Source organism: Notolepis coatsorum, assembly GCF_963971535.1.
Source record: "Notolepis coatsorum genome assembly, chromosome: 7".
Taxonomy (NCBI): domain Eukaryota; kingdom Metazoa; phylum Chordata; class Actinopteri; order Aulopiformes; family Paralepididae; genus Notolepis; species Notolepis coatsorum.
The window spans coordinates 7921345-7940132 of NC_140171.1; the positions used below are offsets into that span (position 1 = coordinate 7921345).

General features: G+C 42.4%; 1 protein-coding gene across 2 annotated transcripts in view; it reads left to right on the top strand.

Annotated features, from left to right (window-relative positions):
- LOC311232072 (bifunctional apoptosis regulator-like) overlaps nt 1-18788 on the top strand; it is a 39459-nt gene that overhangs the window by 2878 nt on the left and 17793 nt on the right. Inside the window, exons 1-4 of one of the 2 annotated variants that reach the window (XM_084318752.1) lie at nt 860-994; nt 4782-5096; nt 13009-13107; nt 15951-16053. In XM_084318752.1, the coding sequence (XP_084174878.1) occupies nt 4789-5096; nt 13009-13107; nt 15951-16053 (510 nt within the window). In that variant the 5' untranslated portion in view covers nt 860-994; nt 4782-4788. Of the gene's footprint in view, nt 1-859; nt 995-4781; nt 5097-13008; nt 13108-15950; nt 16054-18788 lie in introns of those variants that run through there. The other variant, XM_084318753.1, reaches the window with a different exon arrangement.

Below are 18788 nucleotides of genomic sequence, written 5' to 3' on the forward strand. Positions count from 1 at the left end.
CCACGCCTCATCTCGTCAGATTTTCAGAGCAAGTCGGACAACATTCTAACCGTCATGCAACGCGCTTGGCGAGGCCGTAGTAAAACCTGCGCAGATCTGCGTCCGCCTATCCCATCTCGAACACGCCTAATGGCTCAGAGATGGACAAGCAGCCGTTTTCCGTGTGGTCCTATCACGTCGCGTCACCGTTTATTATCGTGCAGGGGACAATATAACTGCATTCTGAAAACATGCAGGGGACATGTCCCATGTGTCTCCCCCCATAGTTACGCCCCTGGCTTAGGCCCTCTTTCGAAGTCGCCCATGCTTAGATTGCCCTGCTCTAAAGATAAACTCTAAGCATAACCCACTTCGAAAGAGGGCCAAAGCATAACCACTTCGAAGCAGAGAATATATTATGTACAAGGCGGACATTTCTATCCGAGAGTATAGTTAATTTACTCATACAGTATGTACATCCTCTGGCCTGTTTGTAGCGCACAGTGCAATACTCCAATTCAGCCATTGGGTGGGTGGAGCGCGGCCCTGAGAGCGCCCGCTGGCTCTGCTCTCTGCGGTTCTGCAGTTTAATTGAATCAGCACAGCGCTCTCTGTGGCTGCCACAGGCTTTTGCCCCAAGTGAGAGGATTCTCCGGCGCTGCAGCTGGACCCTATTATTGGGAATTTTACATCCAGGTGTAGTGTATTGGCCTCGCTTGTCCACTAGGGGTCGCTGTCGCTCAGTCCCCGCTTGGCGTGTAGTCTTTTACCAAGTGGGTTGGTAAAAGACTACACGCACGCGTCCCCTTGTTGTCGCGTTGGTGTTGTGCGTCATCAGCGGTGCCGCCCACCTCGCCTCCTCCTCTCTCTCGGCACCTAGCTAACCTTTCACTCTCTGTGTGGTACAGCAGCAGCACATCCCTGCTGGGCCTAGAGTTACAGGAATATAGTTGGAAAACGCAAAACAACTGCTTTGTGAACTAACGTTAGATGGCACCTCCTCACCAGTCACAAGGTACGGGCTGTTGTTGTTGTTAGCCAGGCTTTTAGCTAGCTGTTTTTTTTAAGTTAGTTTAGCTTCTTTAGTTATAGCTAACGTTGCTTCAGACCGCTTCGAAGAAGTTAGGTAACTATTCGGATATAACGCAACGGTTCACCCTCTGGTCGTCGTAGTTACCTATTTGTATACGTTACCACTCGAACTGAATCATTACATTTTCATCAACTTATCTGTCCGACAAACACTGACCACAATTTGTAAGTCACTAAAGCTAAACGACTAAATGTAAACAGGTTGACTTCCTTTCACTCTCTGCTTGCGGCACAGCATTGATTGAAAACGTTATTAACAGATTGCAGAATGGGTACAGTACAGTACAGCTCAATACACAATTGTTAAGGGGATGCAGACCAGAGAAAAACTTTCGTCTTGTTTACATCAGGGTCCCCCATTTTCAATTCATCATAACATATATGACACACACGACATACAGATAGACAGTACTGTTACATCTATACATTTATGACATACCAGATGTGCAAATACAGTACTGTTTGTGATACCAAAAGAGTCCAGAAAAGAGTATACATTTGACGTAGAAACTGTACATTGGAGGAGGTGGGGTTGGGTGGGGACTGTACATTGGAGGTGGGTTGTGTGGCTCCTTTAATATTAGTTAGTTAGTGAGGGAGCAGGAGAGGTATTATTTGAATAGAGAGGTCTGTTGTTGTAGTCATAATGGTTAGTATTAATAATACATAGTAAGCATAACCATGTCTGACAGTACAGGGAGAGTTTTTGTATCTCAAACAGTACTGTATTTGCAAATCTGGTATGTCATAAATGTCTAGATGTAGCAGTACTGTCTATCTGTATGTCATGTATGTTATGATGAATTGAAAATGGGGGACCCTGATGTAAACAAGACGAAAGTCTTTCTCTGGTCTGCATCCCCTTAAAAATTGTGTGTATTGAGCCGTACTGTATTGTACCCATTCTGCAATCTGTTAATAAAGTTTTCAATCAATCAAGAGAGGTCTATGATGCTCATGGGGATTGGGGACATTATGATAGTGGGCTCAACTGACAAGTCTTGTTCTCATAGTAACGTCGTCACCCCAATTCTTTACACCATTCTAACACGTTAAGTAGCTCTGTCAGATGTAGTGATCATTTGGTATGTGTGTGTAAAGCATCACCAGAGCTTTTACAACTGGATGATACTTGCTCAAATATGTCACAATGTATTTGTTTTATTTTTGACTCGACAATCAAACAACAATATTTGATTTTCCATTACAAAGTACATTGTGATGTGATGTGTCTCTACAAACTCTACATGTTTATTTTTATGTCACAAATTTGCTATTGTGGGTGTGTTATGTGTATTCTTCTCATCCTGTTTACATGGCTCATAATTCTAATATAGTGCTGCAACATTCACTAAAAAAAAATAACATTTGAGTAGAATCAAATATAATTGACAATAATATTGTGAGAATGCAATGTGCATCGAGATCTAAGCTCAAGTATAGTGACTAATGTTAGCCTTACCGCAAAATAGGAGTGCTAATGATGATCAGAGGATTTTATTCTATGTGGTTTATATTATCTGGCCAGTATTGTAATGCATTCAGGACAGGTAGATGCAGGGTTAGAAATTAACATTTTTTTTCAAGGGCTTTTTTTGCCCCCCTTAATTGATTTTCGGGGGCTTTTTTTTGTATTTCGGGGGCACTCAATTTTTATGATAAACGGTAGGGGTGGGACGGTTCACAAAATGGACGGTTTGGTTCGTATCACGATTTTGGGGTCACGGTTTTCAGTTCGATATACGTTAATTTTTATTAAAAAAAAATGTAACACTCAAATCTAAACATGCTTCTCATTTATTAAAAATAAAATAAAAGGTTTACAGTGTTTACAGCCTTAAATAATGTTTGGCACACAAAGACCGAACTGACTGAAAAATATAGGCTACATTTGTCAAAGTATTAACTTAGTGCAAACAAACAATATGCTCAGCCAGCACTAGACTTTCCTTTCTTTAATTAATATAAACACACAAAAACAATAATAATAATAATAATAATAATAATAATAATAATAATAATAATAATAATAATAATAATAATAATAATAATGACTTGGATTTATATAGCGCTCTTCATGAGACCCAGAGCGCTTCACAGAGTCCATTATTCATTCATACACAGTCATACCGGTGGTGGTAAGCTACAATTGCAGCCAGAGCTGCCCTGAGGCAGACTCACGGAAGCGTGGCGAATAATCATCGCCTACGGCCCCTCCGACCACCACCAACATTCATTCACATGCATACACATTCATACGAGGCAAATAGGTTAAGTGTCTTGCCCAAGGACACAACGGCAGTGGGATGGACATGGGCTTGAGCGGGATTCGAACCACCAACCCTTCGATCATTGGACAACCCGCTCTACCCCTGAGCCACGCCGCCCAATTCCCTGATTGTCAGTTCTTAATGGAAAGATTCATTTTCTGCTTGAAATTATTATGTTTCTGTCTACATTTATTTAGACTAACATTATTTAAATATTGAGTGCAACTGTGGTGGATTACGTAATTCGGTGAGTTGGAACTATCTATGGGTTGGCGCCGGGTCCCCACGGACATTTTAGCGTGTGGCACCTTCAGTTCCGGTCACGTTCATAACATCAACAAGCAGCGCGAAAGCGGCAATAGTCCCGGTTGGAGTTAGTAAAACACAGTTGTATGTTAGCCTTCTTGGATGTTGAATAAACGCCTATCATTGTCTTTAAACACCCCGCTCTCAGACTGCCATTTCCTCCTCTGCTACAGTAGCTAGTAGCTACGGTGACATTTCATTGACTGTACAGTATTAGCTTGCGGGCTGCGTCGGGCTACCATAGTTAAAACGTGCGTTGTGTTTACAAACTGCTAACGCTATGGCAAGATGTGTGTAGGCCTATGTAATGTTAATGGCTATGTTTTTAAAGTCGTAATGAAGATTGATTTATATTGTGCGTGCCATTTTTACACAAACTGACTGCTGCTGCCTGCAGCCAGTGCAGAACACAGGCTCCGCCAAATGATTTTTTTTTTATTTGCGCGTCATCTGAACCGTACGATACACAGACGCTCCATTACCGGATAAATATATATAATTAGTAAACTGTCGGGGGCATTAAGTGCCCCCCTTAACTGGTTTTCGAGGGCATTTTGTCCATTTTCAAGGGCATTATGCCCCAAGCCCCCGTTAATTTCGAACCCTGGGTAGATGAGTGAATAGATGTATAGGAGTCGGTCAGTGTATGCGTCAGTCAGGGAGGCCAAACGGACTCGCTCACACCAATAGGGCTGCAACTAATGACTATTTTGGTAGTCGACTAATCTGTCGATAATTTTTTCGATTAGTCGACTAATCGAAAAACAATTATATATAAAAAAAAAATATATATATATATATATATATATTTTTTTTTGCACTACCTATCTTTGTGAAAGTGGCTTCTCAGCTCTGGTCCAGCTGAAGACAGAGCAGAGGAACAGATTGGACATTGAGCATGACCTCAGAGTTGCTTTGAGACTCTTGTCAGGACCAAACAACATCCCCAGTTATCCCATTAGTTCCCCCAAACTTACTGTCGCTCTGTTATGTTAAGCTAAGAAGTCTTCAGCTGGCTGGACCAGAGCTGAGAAGCCACTGTCTCCACGCACTCCCGTCTCTTCTCTTTGCGTCCCTTTCCCTCTCCTGCCCTTTCTCTGAGTCCTTGTTCATCCTCTTCTCCCCCGCACGCAGACCTGAAATGTTACCCCGTTGCCCGTTGAAGGTAGATTCATCCGATGACGGCCTCGGAGTGTTCATGGACGACCCCCCTCACCACGCCTCTGAATTCCTCCCCTCCTCGACCCCCGCCGGCAGCAGCGCCATCTCGGAGCACGAGTTTGCGTGTCACTGTTGCTATGACATCCTGGTGAACCCCACCACCCTGAACTGCGGGCACAGCTTCTGCCGCCACTGTCTGGCCCTGTGGTGGGAGTCGTCGCGCAAGAACGAGTGTCCAGAGTGCCGCGAGAAGTGGGAGGGCTTCCCGAAGGTCACCATCCTGCTGAGGTATGCGGTGCGCGGCCATGGGGGTATACCATGAAGGGTTATAGGGGTAGATAGGTGCCTGGCCATGGGGGAGTATACTATGAAGGGTTATAGGGGTAGATAGGCATAGATATCTATAGAACACTAGATAGCTTAAGGCGGAGTCACCAGCGTCACTGAACCGCCGCCATCTTGCGCAGGTCAGCCTTGAGTGAGAGTGAGTGAGCTGCACAGACAAAAATACTCATAACTCGCTGAAATATTGACGGATTTACAAACGGGTTGGTTTGCTATAAACATCAAATATGTAGTTATGATGAATCATAGCCACGTTAATAATGCTTGTAATAAACCAAACCGTTTGTAAATCCATCAATATTTCACCGAGTTATGAGTATTTTTGTCTGTGCAGCTCACTCACTCTCACTCAAGGCTGACCTGAGCAAGATGGCGGCGGTTCAGTGACGTCGCTCTCCATTGGCCGGCAGCGCGGGCAAGCTATATATTAAAGAAACTTAAAGAAACTTGAAACTTGAAACTATCTAGTGTTCTATATATATCTATGTAGATAGGTGCCTGGCCATGGGGGAGTATACTATGAAGGGTTATTATAGGGGTAGATAGGTGCCTGGCCATGGGGGAGTATACTATGAAGGGTTATTATAGGGGTAGATAGGTGCGCGGCCATGGGGGAGTATACTATGAAGGGTTATTATAGGGGTAGATAGGTGCCTGGCCATGGGGGAGTATACTATGAAGGGTTATAGGGGTATGAATGAATGAATGAAATGAATGAATGAATGAATGAATGAATGAAAACTTTATTTAACAGATTGCAGAATGGGTACAATACAGTACGGCTCAATACATACAATTGTTAAGGGGATGCAGACCTGAGAAAGACGTTTGTCTTGTTTCCATCAGGGTCCCCCATTTTCAATTCATATAGACATATATGACATACATGACATACAGATAGTCAGTACTGCTACATCTATACATTTATGACATACCAGATTTGCAAATACAGTACTGTTTGTGATACAGAAGGAGTCAAGAAAAGGGAGTATATACATTTGACGTAGAAACTGTACATTGGAGGAGGTTGGGTGGGGGGGGTTGGGTACATTGGGATATTGACAACCATACTGGGTAATTTACATTGGAGGTGGTTGGGGGGGGGGGGGGGGGGGCGGGGGGCACACTGTATAAACAAGTAACACTGTACATTGAGGGGGGGGGGGAGGAGACACTGTACAAACAAACACAATTGTACATTGAACTATTGACAACCATACTAGGTAAATGACTGTACATTGGAGGGGGTTGGGTTAGGATATTTACAGGGGCCAGTGTTGAATTGCAGTCTCCCGTAGGTGTCCCTTGAGAGAGGTTTTGAAAGTGGGTAGTGATCCACATTCCTTTACAGCTTTGGGTAGGGCGTTCCACATTGATGTGGCATAATTGCGAAACGTGTTTAGTCCCTTATTTGAGCCGAATCTGGGTTTAACATGATTTGTGGAGCTCCCTCTGGTGTTGTGATCGTGGTATTCACTGACCTTTGGAAAGTATTTTGACATGTACATGGGTACCTTGGTCGTGTAGTGTATCTTGTAGACCAGGCCCATTGCAAGTTGTTGTACTCTGTCGTCTACTCTAAGCCATCCTAGGTTGTCGAAGTGGGCAGGGGTGAGGTGGGTTCTAGGAGTAAGGTCAAGCAGTAGTCTGACCAGTTTGTTTTGAGATGTTTGTAATTTTGTTTTTAGCGCCTTTGAGGTGCTTTGGTACCATGAGGTGCAAGCATAGTCGTAGTACCCCTGAATGAGTGCTCCTGCCAGAGTCTTCAGGGTGTTCTTGTTTACCAGAGAGGAGATCCGGTACAAGAATCGAGTTCGTTGGTTGACTTTTTTCATTACATTGGATGCCATTTTGTCACAGGAGAGATTAGCCTCTAGGATGGAACCCAGGTAGGTAATTTCATCTTTCCTTGTGACAATATTGTCACCCACTGTAACTGAGAAGCCGTCGGTCTTGCTGAGTTTGTTATTTGAACCGAAGAGAATGGACTCTGTTTTGCCCATGTGTAATGATAGTTTGTTATCAGCGAGCCATATGCAGATTCTGCCTAGTTCCGAGCTGAGGGTTTTTTCAACCTGTAACTTGTTCTTGTCAGAGACCAGCAGGGCTGAGTCGTCCGCAAACAGGAACAAGTTGCAGTCACAAGCTGACGACATGTCATTTGCATAAATTAGGAACAGTAGCGGTCCTAGTATGCTTCCTTGTGGAACACCACAGCTCACTGTGAGGGGGGGGGATAGGGTACCGTTTACCTCCACCATCTGTTCCCTCCCCTCAAGGTAGGATTGCATCCAGCTCACTGATAGACTATCAAAACCAATTGCTTTTAGCTTGTCAATCAGAATGGAGTGATTGACCGTGTCAAAGGCCTTTTGTAGGTCCAGCATGACCATGCCGCAGTATTTGCCTGCGTCCACCTCTTGTTTGATGTGGTCATTCAAATAGAGAAGGCATGTGTCAGTGGAGTGGGATGTTCTGAAGCCAGATTGGAATTCGTAGATTAGATTTTTTTCCGCTAGGTACTTTTCGACCTGTTCGTAGACTATTTTTTCCATGACTTTCGAGATGGAGGTGAGAATAGAAACAGGGCGGTAGTTGCCTGGGTCTAATTTGCTGCCCTTTTTGTGCAGAGGGGTCACCCTCGCAATTTTGAAGTCCTTGGGGACGTGTCCCTGTTTTATGGAGAGGTTTATTATGTGTGTGATGATTGGTGTGATGGCGGCTGCTGAGTCTCTGAGGAATTTGGAGGGGATGTTGTCATGGCCAGTGGCCTTGTTAGGTTGGAGGGCGCTCAGTTTATTGAGTACCTCATCTGTTGTTACCATTTCCAGCTTGAAGTCGTCCTTGCGGACCCCTAGGTTTTTGTAGTAAGCTACTATGTGTTCTACCCCATAAAGCCCTGAGTGGGAGGGTAGTTTGTTTACCAGTGTTGTGGCTATGTTTGTGAAGAAAATGTTTAAGTAATTGGCTACATCCAGCTTGTCTGTGATGAGCGTGTTGTCAGTTTTTATGTTTATGTTTGAGAATCTGGTTTTAAGTTTTTTACTGCATCCTAGTTGATTATTGAGTAATTTCCAAAGTTCACGTGGTTTGTTTTTGTTTTCCTCAGTTTTGTCATTGATGAAATTCTTTTTTGCAGTTTTGATCATGGAGTTTACGTCGTTTCTTAGTCTGTTTCTTTCTAGTTTGAGTTCAGTCACGTGGGCTTGGAGTTCACTGCTCGTGCTTTTAGTAAGCTTTGACTGACTTTTACGAAACTCAGAGCATTTTTTGTCTCTGGTTTTCATAGCGGCCAGTATTTCGGAGTGCATCCACGGCTCAGCGCGATTTTTTACCCTGGTGGTTCTTAGGGGGGCCATGTCGTTTAGTATTGCTGAGAATTTGGTTTTGAAACCAAGCCATGTTTCGTCAACCAGTGTACCATTGAGTTCATCTGACCAGTCCAGACTCTCCAGTTCAAGGTTGAAGGCCTCGCTAGAGTAGGGTAGATAGGTGCGCGGCCATGGGGGAGTATACCATGAAGGGTTATAGGGGTAGATAGTAGGGGTGGGACGATACATCGATCCAGATCGATACATCGATGTAATTATCAACAATCGAATCGGATCGATGCAATGTAATAAGATCGATTCATATCGATACTCTTATTTTGAAAATCCTGTGGCGAGTCTCATATCCGCCCAAGAACAACAGCAGTAGCACCGTGTGTGTAGACGTTACAGCATAGCATTCTCCCTTTCTGTGTGTGTGTGTGCGCGCGTCTTTGGAAAGACCAGATGAGGTCAGAGGAGTTTGATGTTTAAATGTTATTTAAACATAAACAATATAATACATAATAAATGTAGGCCTATACATGATCATGCAACATCAACAAATTGTTGTAGGAACGGTTTGGGAGAGGGAGGTAGGGAGGGGTTTTAGGTTGAGTTTTGAGTTCCAAAAAATGGAGCTTAAAGTTTAAAGCTCAATATATCAAAACGTGGCACTTTACAGTGAACAGGAGGTCTATTTGTATTAAAAACAATAGATTGATTTTCCTTTAAATGTCTGGAAGAGCTCAAAAATACAAATGTCAAATGATATTTTCGTTACCTTTTTTTAGTTGATCTAAATGTTACTGATTGTGTTAAATGGGCATATGATATCATCTCATATCGATTGCAGGCACCTGAATCTAATCTAATCGTATTGTATCGTGAGAGACTTTGTGATATCGGCAAATATCGTATCGTTGTCCAAAGAATCGATATCGTATCGTATCATGATGAAATTGGTGATTCCCACCCCTAGTAGATAGGTGCCTGGCCATGGGGGAGTATACTATGAAGGGTTATAGGGGTAGATAGGTGCCTGGCCATGGGGGAGTATACTATGAAGGGTTATAGGGGTAGATAGGTGCCTGGCCATGGGGGAGTATACCATGAAGGGTTATAGGGGTAGATAGGTGCCTGGCCATGGGGGAGTATACCATGAAGGGTTACACCGGTTCCTGACAGGCAGCGAGCGAGCGAACTGGAGACGAAATCGCTCGCGACACTGTCCTGATATGAGGCGGCGCGTGTCCGAGTGTGTCTGTGTGTGTGTGTGTGTGTCTGTGTGTGTGTGTTACCTGGAAGCACACTGGGGCAAAGCAGCCTGCGATTCTCGACCAATAAAAAGTGTTTAGGGGCGGGACTCGGCCGCGTAATCGCTCAACTAGAGACACAGCGAGCGAATATTTGAGGGGGGGGCGACATCGCTGCTCAGTTCGCTGTCGCTCGCGGCAGGTCAGGATAGTCTGATTGAAACGAATACATTTTAATCACTTTTTCTCGCTCGCTCGCGTCGCTCTATGTCAGGAAGGGGTGTTATAGGGATAGATAGGTGCCTGGCCATGGGGGAGTATACTATGAAGGGTTATAGGGGTAGATAGCCCTGCGGTGCTCTGCCATGGGGGGGGGGGGTATACCATGAAGGGTTATAGGGGTAGATAGCCAGATAACTTCAGGGTAATCCCTGGGCTTTCAGCATCACGGCGGCGGTTCACTTTTTACTGCGGTACGTCGCCCTGGTAACTAAAGCTACGCACCTGACCTGGTTATGTTCTAGCTAAGAGATCGAAACATAGAAAATAATTTTTTTTTTGGTAAATTCAAATATCATACTCTAAGGTCACGTAGAGCTACTTTTACAGTAAGCGCGCTGATGATAAGAACAACATAGTCTCTTTTAGAGATTGACGACACCTGCTGGCTTACCCTGGTGGTAATTATAGGAAAGATAGACTCTCATCACCGGCCACCGCAAAATTGATTGATTAATTGATTGATTGAACATTTTAATTAACAGATTGCAGAATGGGTACAGTACAGTACAGCTCAATACACACAATTGTTAAGGGGATGCAGACCAGAGGGAGACTTTCATCTTGTTTACATCAGGGTCCCCCATTTTCAATTCATAATGAGTTGAAATGAATTAATACAAATCTGATCCAATCAGATGGGGTTTACACATTTTGAACTCCTGGGCCCAGGGTATGTTGACCCTGCTTCATAGTATAGACACTCAGACGTGTATTAATTAACTTGTGTTAACTAACTTGGACTTCTTAAACCCTTCTTGAACCTTTTTTTTTACCCATAAAACGTCAACAACTATATGACTATAGAAGAGACGGGAGCGCTCTTATCCACAGGGTCAGCACAGCGGTTAAATTCACACCAGGTTTGACACAGTAACGTTTAAAAACAAGAACAACAAGGAAATGTTAAAACATCTAATTAATTACATAATGGCATGCATTGCAAAATGGTTGAGAAAATGACCTAGACAGTAGGGAGCTATAGCTATAACTGTACATGTAAACTAGACCTAGACAGTAGTGAGCTATAACTGTTAGTGTAAACTAGACCAAGACAGTAGTGAGCTATAACTGTTAGTGTAAACTAGACCTAGACAGTAGTGAGCTATAACTGTTAGTGTAAACTAAACCTAGACAGTAGTGAGCTATAACTGTTAGTGTAAACTAGACCAAGACAGTAGTGAGCTATAACTGTTAGTGTAAACTAGACCTAGACAGTAGTGAGCTATAACTGTTAGTGTAAACTAGACCAAGACAGTAGTGAGCTATAACTGTTAGTGTAAACTAGACCTAGACAGTAGTGAGCTATAACTGTTAGTGTAAACTAGACCTAGACAGTAGTGAGCTATAACTGTTAGTGTAAACTAGACCAAGACAGTAGTGAGCTATAACTGTTAGTGTAAACTAGACCAAGACAGTAGTGAGCTATAACTGTTAGTGTAAACTAGACCAAGACAGTAGTGAGCTATAACTGTTAGTGTAAACTAGACCAAGACAGTAGTGAGCTATAACTGTTAGTGTAAACTAGACCAAGACAGTAGTGAGCTATAACTGTTAGTGTAAACTAGACCAAGACAGTAGTGAGCTATAACTGTTAGTGTAAACTAGACCAAGACAGTAGTGAGCTATAACTGTACATGTAAACTAGACCTAGACAGTAGTGAGCTATAACTGTACATGTAAACTAGACCTAGACAGTAGTGAGCTATAACTGTACATGTAAACTAGACCTAGACAGTAGTGAGCTATAACTGTACATGTAAACTAGACCAAGACAGTAGTGAGCTATAACTGTTAGTGTAAACTAGACCTAGACAGTAGTGAGATATAACTGTTAGTGTAAACTAGACCTAGACAGTAGTGAGCTATAACTGTTAGTGTAAACTAGACCTAGACAGTAGTGAGCTATAACTTAGTGTAAACTAGACCTAGACAGTAGTGAATTGAAAATGGGGGACCCTGATGTAAACAAGACAAACGTCTTTCTCTGGTCTGCATCCCCTTAACAATTGTGTGTATTGAGCCGTACTGTATTGTACCCATTCTGCAATCTGTTAAATAAAGTTTTCATTCATTCATTCATTCATTCATTCATTCATTCATTCATTCATTCATTCATTCATTCATTCATTCATTCATTCAGTGAGCTATAACTGTTACTGTAAACTAGACCAAGACAGTAGTGAGCTATAACTGGAAATGACACTGATAAAGTGCCAGTGGACATGTTGACGGTAGATAAAGTACCTTACCTGAGGGCACATTGATGGTAGATAAAGTACTTTACTTGAGGTAGTGATGCACGATATATCGGCCGCCGATATAATATCGGCCGATATGGCCGTTGTTTTACACATCGGTATCGGTCCGATATCAAGATAGGGCCGATATTAAAAAAAAAAAAAAAAAACTTTTTTTTGGCCTTAAATAGTTTCAAAATATCAGTCATTTCTGAAAATAAGTTACAAAAGTACAAAAAATTATGCGTTTTGGAAAATAGCTCTTTATTTGATTATCATAAAAAAGTGTTTTCTATACAGAGATATCGACATCGGTAAATATCGGTATCGGCCAGAACAGCAATATTAATATCGGTTATCGGTATCGGCCACAATTTTCACATCGGTGCATCACTAACTTGAGGCCACATTGATGGTAGATAAAGTACCTTACTTGAGGCCACATTGACGGTAGTTGAAGGTACTGCACTAGAGTGCAATAAAGGCAATAACACACTCTTTAAAAGACATCATATTTGTTCCCCAAATAATTACCTAAAAAGAAAGATTAGCGTCGGTCGGTGGAGGTTGCGTCAACCCTGATGCCCTTTGAGCCTCTCGGATGTGTTACCAGAAGCTGTCCTCTGCAGGTCTGAGGTTCAGGTTTGACAGAAACACACAGTGGTACGAAAATCAATTGGAAAAAACAATCTCTTTGTGCTGTATGCGTTTTTTGCCTTTTTTACATGTCTGTTTAAATTCCATTTCCCCCCCTATTCTCTCTCTGTCCCAGGGACGCGGTAGAAACGTTATTCAGTGATGTGGTGCAGAGGAGGAAAGCAGATATCCAGGCTAACGCCAACATCTCCCGCAGCTTGCTGGCCTTCCAGAGGTATATTGTACAACATACAGAAACATTGCATGTAAATGTAGAGCTTTAGAGAGAGAGGACAGTTTGGGAAGTCAGTTTGTGGTGGGCCGCCTATCTGATATTGTGGCGGGCCTATCAAATAAATATGTTTGGGGAAAGTAGTTATTTTATTTTTATTTTTTTTATTGATCTTTTTACCCCTCCTTTTTCCTCCGTTTTTCTCCCATCCCAATGTTAGTCGTTATGCCAATTCCCAATCCCCTTCCTGGTCGCTGCACACTTACCCCCCACAGTGGGTCTGGGAGAGTGGAGGCTATCACGTGCTTCCTCCGACACACGTCCAGCCAATCAACCGCTTCTTTTCACCTGGCAGCGCGGACTCTCACTGAGAGGGTGTAGCGTGTGGAAGGATCACACTACCCCCCTTAGATCCTATCCTCGCTGAGCAGGCGCCCCGACCGAACTGTAGGAGTCGCTGTTTACAACGACCCGGACCCACCCCTCCAGCTTTCCCACCCTCTAATACTGCCAATTGTATTAGTATGAACGGCCAGCCAAGCTGGTGACGACGCCGGAGCTGTGAGGAAAGTAGTTATTTGAATCACTGACAAATGTGGTGCTCTGACCAAAATGATTCAATTTACTAGAATGTTGTCACGAGACATTGGAGATGAATACAGTCAGTCAGTCAGTGCTCCGAAGTAAAAAGGCGGGCAGGTCTGGATTAGATTGGACATTTTCACCGCTGATGCAGATTCCAAACTTGGTGGTTCAAAAGTTCATTAATTCATGCAATCTTTATTTAATCTCGAAAGATCATAGAGAGCAAGCTCTTATTTACAATGAGAGCTACAATACATGATACCAAAACAATATAAAAACAGAGAAGTCAATCAATGACTTATTGGGGAAATTCACATGATGGTTTTTTTGTTTTTGACTTATTGTGATGTTTCTTCTTGACCCGTTTAAAGAAGACTTGTCCAGCCCATGGGGACATTAACGTGTGTTTGTGGGCTTTACAAATACATTTGATTTGATTTAAATGAATTAAAACAACTACAGACTGAGGTGAAATGGTTGGCTGTTATAGCTTTAAACTGACCAATGGATACTAAAAGTATTTAGTTTTAAAGTGCTTTGCAAAACATTCCATGTGTCAGGGGCACAGAAGCTAAAAGCAGATTTTCCTAATTCAGTGCGAACTCTGGGGACCTTGAGCATAAGCCAGTCATCAGAGTGAGTGTGATGAGGTCCAGAGTTCCAGTCCAGTAATGAAGTGATGCAGGGTGGAAGATCAACAATATAATTAGGTACTGGCTGATACCGAGTTCTGATCCATCGCTTTTACTGAACTGTGTAGACTTAGATTTAGACTTGGATCAGTTTGAAGTCACTGGACAAAAATTATTGAGACAAAATCCATTATTCTCCATTAACTCATTGGACGCCAGTCACGATGATAGTCGGGTTAACTCGCCGACGCTTGAGTGCCAATCACGAGTATAGTCTGGTTTTAATCGTTATTTCTTTTATTAGCGATATCCATTAATTTTCATCCATCCAACCTGCTGTTATCGTTGGGAATGGGTCTGTGCTCGCAAAAGGGCAAATACCGCCGCCTATCGTCTCCTGGATGGTATTGCACATCATTGGATTGGCTCGGACTGTGCATCAAAAAAAAGTCTGGTCCGGGTTTTGCTTCTCGGGCATGCAGTATCGTTGTACCACGTTGACTTGGGGGACTGGGAGCAGCGTGGATTATGTGTTTTGGACTATAACGTTGGATCAATGGACGCGATCGATATTTGGAATGGCGATCAGGAATTGGATTAATCTTTTTGCAGAACATCTGATGTGAGGTAAGGACTCTATGTTACCAGTCTTGGGTTAATCAGATGTTTTTTTCATAGCGATCACGATGTGTCTGTGTGTGTGCGTGCCGTTGACGCTGAGCAAGGCACGGATAAGCGATTTTTCAGCCCACTTTTGTATCGTGCATAAGGACACATATACTATCGATAATCTAGCGTTTATTTGTAAACTATTCATAAATCAGCAGAAAAACGTGTTTTGTGTATTCCACTAAAGGGCTATTATCGCGTATTTCTCTGGAATTACTAGAAATCTCAAACTATACTCTTATTGAAAACGGTATAAAACGGAAATGTACAGGGGGGGGGGGGGGGGGGCGAGCGCCCCGCTACGACGGTCATTTCATGTATGGACGACAAGATATAATAATGATAATCTAGCGTTGATTTCAGGATGATTAGATAATCAGCCGAAAAATTACAACGTGATGACTGGATTACAGTAAAATGCCTTTTTCTCGTCTTTTTCCTGGAATTACTGAAAAGCACCCAAACCATACTCTATTCAAAACGGTATAAAACGGAAATGTACGGATGAAAAAGCAATATGTCTCGGGCATGTTCACTGGAAGCAACTCACTGAGACTCGACGGCGTTATTAGACCCATAGATATAATATAAGATATATTTTAATCACTCGCAAATGTCGCAGTCTAAAACTATATTTGAATAAAGACCTGGCGATGAAGGGGGATCAGCGCCCCCTGCTGCTGGCGGTCAATGTGTTAAGAGAGATCTAACATGATTCTATGTGTGGAAAAAACAAGTCACTTGGTTGTGATTTCTGGCATGTTTCATGTGGTTTTTGGTATTTGATTTTAATATTGGTGAAATTCACAGATATCTCTAGTTTAGCTTGGTAGCCGCCCAATATCCCATACCGGTATTGTCGGTGCATCTCAAGCCCCGCCCTCTCTTCTTGAACCGCCGCGATTGGAGGATCCAGAAAAGAGGGCGGGGTTTGAGACATGTTTTTCTGTGTAATTGCAGGTATGGGGACGAGCAGGCGGCCAGAGAGGCGGCCAAGACCAGACAGCGTCGAGGCGCAGGAGGCTTCTTCTCAGGAGTACTCACTGCACTCACATGCGTGGCTGTAAGTGTCCTGTCTGTAATACTGTAACCATGGTACATTACCAGAGACGGTGGTTCTCAAAGTGGGGACCGGGGACCCCCCAGAGGTCCTTGATAGGGTTCCATGGGGTCCCCGGAAAAATGGAGAATGGTTTAATTTCACACTTTCATTCGTCCATTCGAATCCATATCCAACTATGTAATCCATATCAAACTATGTAATCCATATCCAACTATGTAATCCATATCCAACTATGTAATCTATATCAAACTATCTAATCCATATCCAACTATATAATCCATATCCAACTATATAATCCATATCCAACTATGTAATCCATATCCAACTATATAATCCATATACAACTATATAATCCATATCCAACTATATAATCCATATCCAACTATGTAATCCATATCCAACTATGTAATCCATATCCAACTATATAATCCATATCTAACTATATAATCCATATCCAACTATATAATCCATATCCAACTATATAATCCATATCCAACTATGTAATCCATATCCAACTATATAATCTATATCAAACTGTAATCCATATCCAACTATGTAATCCATATCCAACTATGTAATCCATATCCAACTATGTGATCCATATCCAACTATGTAATCCATATCCAAATATGTAATTCATATCCAACTATATAATCCACATCCAACTATTTAATCCATATCCAAATGTGTAATCCATATCCAACTACAGTACCAGTCCAAAGTCTGGACACACTTTCCCATTGAACTGAATGAGAAGGTGTGTCCAAACATTTGACTGGTACTGCATGTTCATTCATTCAATCTTTATTTAATCTCAAAGGATTATTGAACCAAGCTCTCATTTGCAATGGCGTCATAATAAATACAAAAAAAGAAACGGTGTAGAAACAGAAGACAATCAATTAAACATTTAAAATAATTTAAAACAACTGCAGATGTGGTGAAATGGTTGGCTATTAAAGATTGAGTTTTAAAGTGCTTGGCAAAAAATGTGTCTAAAAGCCGATTTAACTCGACCGTCGGTTGTGTGATAGTAAAGGGTTAACCTTCTGTCATGTGGCAGTGAAAGGGTTAAGCGTAAACCAATCACCAGAGCGACCTCTGATGAGGTCCAGAGTTCCAGTCCAGTAATGAGGTAATGTAGGGAGATCACCAGTAATGACTTCATACAGAAACGGATGCCAATGCAAGTCATTTACAAATCTGGTATGTCATAAATGTCTAGATGTAGCAGTACTGTCTATCTGTATGTCATATATGTCATATATGTTATGATGAATTGAAAATGGGGGACCCTGATGTAAACAAGACGAAAGTCTTTCTCTGGTCTGCATCCCCTTAACACTTGTGTATTGAGCCGTACTGTATTGTACCCATTCTGCAATCTGTTAATAAAGTTTTCAATCAATCAATCAATCAACCAAAACATCTCTCTCACGAAATCAAAGCAGCAGTGCTCGTCACATTATGTAGAGGGCGCAGACTGTTTTAATTTTTTTTGATCATGGACTCTTGTTCTGGTAACTATTTGTTCTGATTTGGGATTTTTAATTCTGTATTATACTGTTTATTTTATTCTATCTTTTAGAAAAGCCTCAATGGACTGGTGTTGAAAACTAGCACTTGTGCTATAAACGCGCAAACGACTATTACACATCTGGTCTGTCCACTGTGACTGGTCCAATGTAGCTGTGGTGTCCGTTTTAAAGCAAAGTTTTCATTCATTCTCTGCCAGAGCGGACCACACAACCTTAGCATATAGGATACAATGCTGGGGTACCATAACGGTCACAATCAAACTGTCATAACTGTGATGAATCTAAGGGCAGAATAATATACAGAGGCTTTACAGTTGAAGCAGCAGCATGTCTATAAACTCGCACATAAAACATATATTATTCTGTGTCTGGAGAGGTCAGCCACGTCGCAGGTCAGCCTGCACCTGGACGACATCACCGCCCGGAGCGAACCTCCAGTGAACTGCAGACACCGTTTAAACCTTCCCCCAGTTGGGCCGCCTGCAGTAGGACGTAGTTTTAACAACACTAGTCTTTACCTTTGAAGGCGGTGCGGATCAGGTGTTCATATCATATGCCTGTTTATTTTGTCCATGTGGCAGCAAGGGGCAACGTCTTTGTGTGCCTAGCCGCGTGGCAGGTGAGTGTGTGTGTGTGTGTGTGTGTGGGTGAGTTGTTGTTGTGTGTGGGTGGGGGTGAGTGAGTGTGTGTTTGTGTGTGCGCAGCTGTGCGCCACTGTTTGCATGGGTATGTAAATAGATTCTATTGCATTTAGTGGTGGGACTCTAAAATTGTAATCGAATTAATTCGAGACTTTATAGTTAATTAATCGAAATGAATCACTTTTTTATGAACAAACCAGACTAAGAAAAATATGGGAATATGAAACGGATCAGAGCCAAGCGCCCGGTAGGCGTTCCACAATAACTTCGGATCCAAGTTTCATTCATTCAAAATATCCTTGCAGGGATTCACATAATGCAATTCGGTGTTGCACAATGCATTCATTTACTCACGACCACGTCGTACACGTAGGCTTGTAGAATTGGGGTTGTTGGAATCTTGCAGCACTTTCTTTCTGCAGACCTGGGCGAAGCGAACATATGTTCTTCTTTCAAAATCAACTGGTTTCTCAGCGAGGGAGGGGTGCTTGGTTTTTTAAATGCTGTACCATTTTTACAGGCTTTAGGCTTTCATGTGCAAGAATTTCAGCACACA